Genomic DNA, 9879 nt, shown 5'->3' on the forward strand with positions numbered 1-9879 from the left:
TTAGTTGCGCGCGCACTTTTATAATCATATTTTCTACATCAGGGTTTTATGGCTTATGTGAAATAGTGAGAATATGGAGCTCACTCGAGGAGGAAAAAATACGTTAATTTACCGCAATTTATAAATAACAGCAGCTGCATATGGCATGGGCCAAAACAGATGAACACATGCACCACGACCTGAAGGTGGACACTTTTAGAATTGTATTAAAAGGCATTTTAACTGTCAATCAGAGGCAGAAGGCATAGTAGATTGTGTGCAACAGGCAAAGTTTGATCACGTTGATAATTTAAAGTCCGTGTAAAGAGAATTAGAAATGCATGCATCATATCTGATACAGTAGGCACAAGTTCATTGTTTCGTAAGCAAGAGAAAAATCAGTAAAAATCACGTTTTGATTGATTTGTCAGCAACAAATAAATGAATACCTTCATAATTTTGCAGTAATTTCTGAGCAGACTGCGTCTCTGGTTCAGAATCCTCGACTCCAGCTCTGTGTTGTCGTCAGGTGAGTTGCTCCAACAGTAAATTACATTCATATCATCAATCACCTCATAATGCAAAGCCTCACGTGCACCATACAGAAGAAACGAACGTGATATTTGTTCCTTGCTTATATCTTTGTTTACATTAATAATTAACAACAAAAGACAATATTTTTTTCTTAGGCTGAAATTGAGCAGGCCCGGACACTTCTTCAGAATGAGAGACATACACAAAGAAAGGAAAAAGTAGGCTACTTAATATGTTTATGATTATTTTTTTTATTAATTTAACTTAACTTAGTACCAATTTGAAAACTTGACAGTGTTCCTTTATTTCTCTCTCTAGGTTGCTAATGCCTGGTTACTAGTTTTTATGAATTTATAGTTTTCAAGTGATGACAAACAATATATAGATATCACTGATTCTTCAGACATGGGACAAAATAGGCTACAGATTTCTGTGTTCACTGTTTTTCAGGAATGTTCTCCTGTGTTTTAGTACAATCTCATGCTTTGCATTGCCTCACAAATAAAGCATAAGTGTAATTATCTAAATAAATATAGAACATTTGTGTAAAGAATGATTTCCACTTCAATCAATGTGTAATAGCAGGTAAAAGCGTGGACATGTCTGTCCTATCATGTTGGTTACAAGTGTGTCCAAATGTGGTTATAGACACTAAGTTAAACATTAACATTTCACACATTTTTGTTATTAATATTGTTACACTTTTTTTAGTCATCTGTCCATCCCGATACTGGAGGTGTAATCTCACCAGTGTTTCGTTCTCAAGGTACATTAACAAACTGAAGGTTTGTGTCATTTATGCAGTTCAGGTATTGCGCCATTTATGTGAAACAATTTGCGTTCATGTGAACTGAAAATGTTATTTTGGCCATCTGATGACTCGTCTGCTTCTTTTTTGTTTTCAGTCTTTCTACCTTTATCTGCTCCCTTGGTGAGTTCTAAAATTTAAATAGTCCATAGATTATGCTTACAATGTAAAGCAATGCATTGAGAGTTGAAAATGTACATTTGGAAAACTATATATAATCTGAAATGAAATATCCCATCTGTTTTTATTTCTACAGGTTATTGCAAGTTTAATACCCCACAAAGTCATTACACCTGCATTGTTCTGGCAAGTAAGTAAATTCTACATTTGTCTTCATTTCTGTCTTTTCTTGTCAACTAACAGTTTTTGTATCAATTTTTGTGGTAGGTTTTGCTTCAGACATACTGTGCAGGATTCAACCATGCTAACAGAAATGCAACAGCGACTAAGGTAAACAGTAGTTTTCTTTAATTAAATTTAAATTACAAAAAATAACTGTCTTTTTGTAACTTGGCAGACTATTTTAACCAGTTATTCCACTTTTTTTGCTTAGGATAACAAAACGTCAATGAAGCAGTCCATTCTTATTGTTGGAACAGTTGCCTACTCAACATTTGCAGGGGTAAGAGAGATTTTTTTCACAGTACTGGCTTCTCAGTCAATAAAACGTTTTCATCTGATGATTTATGTTTGGTGTGTTGTTGACATACTGTTCAGCAGGTGTGAGAATCTCATGAAAGCTGTCAAGATTCAAAGTTCATGTCCGGGTCATGTTACACCTCCGACATAAAAAGAAAGAAACAAGTTATTTTGTTAATCTTAAAGAAATGAAATCCTAATTTAGGACCATTCAGATGTGTATTAAAAATAATAATGCAAGTTAATACACGTAATTGACAATTAGCCACCCATTTTCTCCAAATTATCATTATCATAATGCAAAAAAAAAATAAATGTAATGTTTTGGTGGGAAAATACGAAAATGTTATTAAAATTAAAATGAAGTATTAAAATATTATATTTAGATTTCCTCAGATTATACTCAAGCGTTTTAGACTCATCGGTGCCTTCTCTAGGCAACCGTCAGCCCTTTCACACTTGATGTGCTATTATGAAATTTTATAAAAGTTCAAAGAGCATGCCAAATTAAGGTCATGAACAATTAATAATCAAGATACCTCAGGAATGTTTGCAGAGATGGCATATAAATCCAAGTGTTACCAAAAGGTTTGATTATGAATTATCTCAAACCTGTTATCACATAGAAATATTACATTCAACACTCATGAGGTGCAGCTATTATTGCAATGTTATTGCATGTTATTGCAATATTTTACATACCTTTATAAGAAATATATATTTGTTCTTATGACTTTCGCACTGTTCACAACCCCTGAAATTAGACACAGATTCTTGCAAATGTTACAATTCTTTGTGTGACTGACAATGAATGGTTAGTTCCTCTCCGATCGGTTACTGTGAGGCATGCCAGTTGGACGGGATGCACTCATTGGTCAGATCTTCAGGAGTTGCTCAGCTGCAGCTAAGTGGAAGAGGAAGTTTTCAGTTGCTGGAGGGTAGTGCCGCTGCTTCAGAGTCTCCAAAGTCAATTTAGAGTTCTCTGCTTCATCAGCAAGAGACATCAGGTTACTGAGGATCTCCTTAGTTTTTACTGAAATATCCTGGAGACAGATTTAAAAAGGGGCTGGATTAAAACCACATGTAGGATTTCTATGTCTTGGTAAACTGAAATGCTTGAAATGTAGGTCATGCTATAGCAGTATGTTCAGTGGTGGAGGAAGTACTTAAGTTTAAAGTAAAAGTACAACTACCCTGCAAAATATATACTTAAGTAAAAGTATAATTACTACATCAACATCTTACTTAAGTAAAAGTCCTAAGTACATACTTTTAAATTTACTTTAAAGTATTTTTTTAAGTAAAAGTACACAATCGGTTGTCTCAATGTCTGGGCTGTTCAATTGTAATAATCACAAACAATTTCTATTGTGTATTGGAAAGGGTAGTTGAGCAAGCTCTCTGCAATACTGACACACTGTAAAAATCTGGTTATTTACTTATTATTACTCATTAAATAATAATTAAGCTAATCCAATTATGACATACAATTTATTTTATTTTTAAAATTGGTTTGATATTCGCATATACTTCGCGCTAAATTGCTAAATATATATATATTATATTATATATATATATATATATATAAATATAAATATAATATATATATATTTGCAAATTCAAAAAAATGTCATGATATTGACGAAAAACAACTGTCATAGTGCAAAATTGTTCACAATCGAATCAAACCTAGATATAGTTTTAACTGCATGCTTACTTGCGAATGTCAACTAAATACCCAATGTTGAATGGTAAAGAAGCTAGGGGCCGTATAAAAAGTTTGAAAAATTTTTAATCGAGTCAAAACAAACAGCTATTTTAGCCAACTACGAATGTACAGATATAGCAGTAGTTTGCTCATCTCCAAAAATGTAACGTACTAGCAAGCTATCGTCCCTGCTGTGCTAATAACCAGCTAATGAAGTTGCCCTGTTAGGGTACCACTAACTTACGTCAAACAAATATTATACTGGTGTGATATTTTTGTTATGTTGACATCCGTTTTTCTATAACAGTCATAGCACCATGTCATAGCAAGTTAGTAACTTAAATATGAATAGCTACCATTGCATGTCTTACCTCTATATGTTTCTTCAAATTTGAAGGGGAGTTTTTAAACGCCAACAGTTCTTTGCGTTGAGGTAGGCACTTGACACATTGAAAACGCCAGGAGTCATTCTTTGAACCTTTAAATTCAAATAACTTGCTTAAATAAGGCCAGGGGTGTCTCTCAGAATCAGAGCTGCAGGGCACAGGCTCAAGCTGAGTCGACGTTGTTGGCTCTTCGTCCATGTTTGATATTTGGTGTCCTTTTCTTCGATTTACATCAGTTCTGCTTGTGTTGTTTCAAAACGTGCACTCACTATTTTCGGCGTGAGTTCTTTGACCAATCAGATCTCCGATCTGTTTCAACGTGCATTGGCCAGCAACGCCAAAACGTCAGTCGACCAAAAAAATTTTATGCAAGATTTGGAAGGATGTAACGACACGCATTTTAATAATGTAGTGGAGTACAAAGTACAGATAATTGCTGAAAAATCTACTTGAGTAAAAGTATAAGTATGCATTATTTTTTTTACTTAAGTAAAGTATAGATACGTAAAAATTTACTTAAGTACAGTAACGAAGTACAAATACTTCGTTACATTCCACCACTGAGTATGTTGTCATTGCTGAGATTTTCGACTGTGTTCTTACTCATACCTTAATAACCTGTGCATCTGTGCGATCAGTGTCCTCTGCAGCCTGGACAATGAAGTTGCCGATCTCTTTATGGAGTTTTCCCATAGCCATTGCCTCTGAAAACAAATTACAGTGAGATATGGTGACTTAAATATCCCCATCCCAATTCTTCCCAGTCAATATGTGAAACTGGATCTCTCACCTTTGGCATTTTGTGACACAGTGATTTCACTGTCTGGAAGATTAACATACACATCAAACAGATCTGATCTGTCTCTGACTTCAGGATCGACAAACCCTGCAACATAACCTACAGAGAAAGAACATGGAAATTCATATAGGTAGCAGCAAGTGCTAGTTTTTGCGGAGAAGAAATGTGACCCTGGACCACAAAACCAGTCTTAGGTCGCTGGGGTACATTTGTAGCAATAGCCAAAAATACATTGTATGGGTCAAAATTATAAAAAAAATTTATATGCCAAAAATCATTAAGTAAAGATCATGTTCCATGAAGATATTTTGTAAATTTCCTACCGTAAATATATTAAAACTTAATTCTTGATTAGTAATATGCATTGCAAAGAACTTCATTTGGACAACTTTAAAGGCATTTTTTTGCACCCTCAGATTCCAGATTTTCAAATAGTTATATCTCAGCCAAATATTGTCATACGTCATCAAGGGAAAGCTTTTCAGATTATGTATAAATCTCAGTTTCGAAAAATGGACCCTTATGACTTGTTTTGTGGTCCAGGATCACAAATTCTCCATACCTGTACACAGCTTGAGATTTTCCAGCTCATTATCATCCAGGTGAACAAAAGAATGGAGGATGGACCAGTCTTTTCTATGCCATACCAATCCAGGAAGAGCTCTGGTTTTAAAAAGAAAAAAACCGTTACCACAAACTTTTTAGTGTGTGACCATTAACATATACAATACTGTTTAAATGTGTGGGGTCAATAATATTATTTATTTAGGAGGAAATTAATACTTTTATTCAGCAAGGATGCATTAAATTGATCAAAAGTGACAAAAAAGACCTATAAATGGTTACAAATTTTTATAATTGAATGTGAAAAACAAATTGAACTGAAGTAAATGTGATTTTGTTTTCCTATTGAAAAATATAAATAAATGTGAGAAATATTTAAAGCAATATATCTGAACTAAATGTGAAATAAAATGTTTTTCCCTGTTCCATTCAATGTTTTAAGTTTCTATTCATCAAAGAATCCTGAACAAATGTATCAATGTTACTGCAAACTTAAGCAGCACAACTGCTTTCAGCATTCATGATAGTATTTTTCTTTCAGCACCAAATTAGGATATTAAAATGACACTGAAGACTGGAGTAAAGGCTCTTGAAAATTCAGCTTGGCCATCACAGGAATACATCACATTTTAAAATATATTGAAATGGAAAAATTGTAAAAATGTCATAATGTTACTGTTTATACTGTATCTTTGATCAATGATAAATGCAGCTTTGGTGAGCATAAGAATCACAAACTGCAACACTAACCATAACCACAAACACCTCCTGCTATTTGTAAAAGCAGCACAGGACATACTGTTTGCAACCTATTTGAATTCCTCAATCTGACATATTTCTGGTTTGGAATAATTAATATTTATGGATCATGCACAATGAGACCATGAATATAAATTAAGAAAGTAGACATCAGCCCATTTTGATTCCATGTCATTTCCGTGGTTACCTTGTGAACTCCAGCAGCGCCTCAATCCGTGGGTGATAGACCACTACTCTTTTTTTCAACATGAGTGCTGTGTAAAGGATGATGGTCTCCATTCCAAATTGTGACACAACATCTACAATAAAGATTAAACATCTTAAGTCAATTTGCATACAATACATACATTTTTTTACAGAATCAAAACACATTATTGGAGGATTTCTAAAATAACAATCATCAAGCCAATTGGAGCAAATGGCCATGGTATCAAAAGTATGTGATTAGATTATTTTAGCTGCTCAGTTCTTGCTGTGGTTAGTATGTAATGCTTATTCGTTTTAAGGGTTCACCCCTAACCTTTTAAGGATCCAGCCAGGTAGGCCTTCCTGACATCATAATCTTTGATCATGAAGGAGCCGTTCTCATCACTCTGGCATATCCCTTTGGTCAGAACAGCAATGTAGCATTCCATCATCTTCACAGGACTTCCATGTTTGATATACGTCCTGAACGAAAACAATGATGCAGATGAAACATCACAAACATACAAAAACTTAGTCCTTAGAAATGGTGTGATGACAAACAACAGATGCTTACTGAAAGAAACCGATTTCTGAAACTCAACACAAGCACTAAGTGGTTGCATTACATGGTTAGTACTTGAATGAAACATACCTGCACAGAACTCTACTGAATGCAGCATATTTTTCAGGGTTGAAGTCCTTAGCTGTGATAACTATTGACAAATGTGTCACCTTTGAATGAAATTGAACAGTCAGTTAGCAAGCTGGCATGATTTTTATACCATCTGTTTTAAAGGAAACAAATAGTTGTTACGGATGTAAATCTAAGACAGAAATATTTTGACCGTTATTTCAGTTTATTTTATTTTAAGTCATTTTGGGGCCTCATGGTTGAGCACCACTGGACTGGATTATAGGAATAGTTGACTCATTCAATAATAATCAATCTGTCATTGATATGCCAAATTAGAACAGACATAAATGTGAATGAGAAACAATCAGTAAATAATGATTTAGATTTCGGTCTTCTCTCATGAAACTGATGTATTATGATGCTTTTTGTCACTTTTTAGAGCTTCACTGCCCCTGGTCACCAATCACTTTCATTATATGGAAAAGTGCAGCGTCAACATTCTGGTAAACTTCTCCTATTTTGTTCCACAGAAGACAATCAGACGTACATATTTGGAGCGAGATAAAGACGAGAAAATTAGCAAAAAACATTAATATCGTCAAATTTCCTTTAGCAGCATTATTCGAGCACAGCTTTGTAAGCTTTCAGGATGGTAGTGGAGTCCTAGACATGAAGTTTTGTACCTTATTAAGCGCAGTTGGCTCCTGAACCTCGACAGTGGTGATGTAGTACCAGGTTCGGCAGTACTGTCCAAACACAAATGTGTGCAGCACCTGATTGTTCAACGGCAGGCAACATTTTCTCAACAGAACCTCTCGCAGATCAGCACTGATGGAAGGATAACACCAAACCCAAAGCGTGTCTGCATTTACATCTTTCTCTGCATAAGGGGGACGAATGCAATTACTGACAAAATAAACATTATTCTGTAATTAAAGAGATTTTTGATTCTGTCATGAGGCCTTCTGCAGACCACAAAATGAAATGTTAAGACAGAATGCTGGTAGGGACTGACAGTCTCAGTCACCATTGACTTTCACTGCATCTTTTTCCACAAGATGAAAGTAAATGGTGACTGACTCTGTCTAACTTCCCCTTGTGTGTTCAACAGAAAGAAAAGCATGCAGGTTTGGAAAGGAGTAAATAATTACAAAATGCATATTTTGGGGTTAACTATCGCTTTAATACATAATATATTCAAATTTTCGCGGCATTTTAATCTTACCAATTAGTCCAAGACTTAGCATCATCTCAGATGTAGCCATATTCCATTCCTTAACCACGTTCATCTGTTTCTAGCACTTCAATAATTTCTGAACCATTTATGTTTACAGTTTGGAAAGCACATGCAAGTGTCAGCGCGAACAGACACAACCCATTGTCAAATATACCGGGACAGATTATCCAGAAAACGATTATAGTGTCAAAATCTACAATTCTTCTTGCAAAATAGATGTTTAAGCATTAAGTCCAGGTACAGTTTTCTCATGTAAGCCGAGCGTTACCAATTATCAAATAGTTTCTATCATATCAGTGCATGTGAGCCAGCTGTTGAGTCGCAGTATTTCCTCCGAGTATGTGTATCAAAGGACAAAATAGAGAGGAAAACGACAAACACATAAAACGAAAACTTCTCATGAACAGTAGGAATACACTACTGGTCAAGTGACCAACACGCTTCCTCTGGGTTTCTCTAAATTCATCTAAAATATCCAGCCACATACTGACATCTAGTGTGTTGGTGCGATTAAGTTTGTTTTTAGCCTTCATTAAACCTATTCTAATAACAAACAACAAAAACAACATCAAAAATATAAACTATATTCAAAATATCAAACTTACAAATAATTAAACCAAAAAATAAAAGCATATTCTAACATAATTACAATTAATATTTTATTAGCCTAATTTAATCAACAGGTAACAAATAAGTAACAACAAGTTTTAAAGCATAAGTTATTTTAAGCACTACATTTGTGTAAATAAAACTCACCTACACTCTAAAAAAACTGTAAAAATAGGGCACACTATGTTGTATAATTTGAAGGAATTTGTTCGTATTTTTTTTAATTTTATTTTTTACAGGTGTTTTAGCAGTATTTTGAATTTTACACTTCATTGCAATGTGTTTTAGAGTTAACAGAAATGTCTGTAAAATTAATAGATAATGTCTTGTGTAATGAGCAGTCAGTAGGCTACTTTTTCTGTTATTTTACGGATTTATTTTTTACAGTGTATAATCAAAACATTATTTAACAAAAAATGTAAACTCTCCGTTTTTTCATAAAACCACCGAACTTAATGTGATATTCAAACATCATTCATATTCAACCATTCATGCCATCTGGCTCCAGTGCACTTCACAATAATACAGTTGATTTTCCTGAGATTCAGCATCTTTTTTGACAAAACTTACAAACAATATTATCCTAATTAAACATTCATCTTAAAAAGTCAAGATATTAAAAAAAAATGTATCAGTGTTTGTATAATAAAAATCAGGAAAACGGTTTGGAACAATATGAGGGACAATAATGACAGAATTGTTATTTTTGGGTGCACAATCTCTTTAAATTCTAACCTAGATTATGTTGCTAATGCTTAGATTGTGATAATAATTGTTCACAGAATAATTTTCATGAATGACTAATGATTATAATATGTATGCATTTTTTAAGGGCTAGGGGAGAGTGGGGTAAGTTGAGCCAGTGGGTAAGTTGACCCACCCCCTGTATCTTGGCAACTGTTCACTTTTACTGTCATGTGACCATGTATTTTGGAATCACACATCCTTTCTGCCAGACTGTGAAAAGGAGAAACATATGGGAGGAGTGGAAGGCACCCATTTACTGTAAAAACTGTAATGCTAAATTTTAGCATAAC

At 34.2% G+C, this 9879-nt stretch overlaps 1 protein-coding gene across 2 annotated transcripts; it reads right to left on the reverse strand.

The window, feature by feature from the left end:
• Positions 1 to 769: 769 nt before the first annotated feature.
• On the reverse strand, positions 770 to 8691 carry LOC306882801 (DENN domain-containing protein 10-like). Of its 2 annotated transcripts, XR_013785295.1 has the most exons (10): positions 8222 to 8691; positions 7680 to 7876; positions 7015 to 7094; positions 6697 to 6845; positions 6364 to 6475; positions 5416 to 5516; positions 4845 to 4952; positions 4664 to 4758; positions 2663 to 3003; positions 1769 to 2100 (listed from the first exon to the last, which is right to left on the reverse strand). XR_013785295.1 is itself a non-coding variant. In XM_079437698.1 (9 exons), exons 1-9 carry the CDS (start codon positions 8283 to 8285, stop codon positions 2836 to 2838), a joined length of 1074 nt encoding a protein of 357 aa, XP_079293824.1. In that variant the 5' UTR covers positions 8286 to 8691; the 3' UTR covers positions 770 to 2835. The 2 variants fall into 2 exon arrangements, 1 of the variants encoding a protein (XP_079293824.1); XM_079437698.1 differs by having other exon boundaries at positions 770 to 3003.
• Positions 8692 to 9879: the final 1188 nt, after the last annotated feature.

Source organism: Barbus barbus (genome assembly GCF_936440315.1).
Source record: "Barbus barbus genome assembly, chromosome: 16".
In the NCBI taxonomy this organism is placed as follows: domain Eukaryota; kingdom Metazoa; phylum Chordata; class Actinopteri; order Cypriniformes; family Cyprinidae; genus Barbus; species Barbus barbus.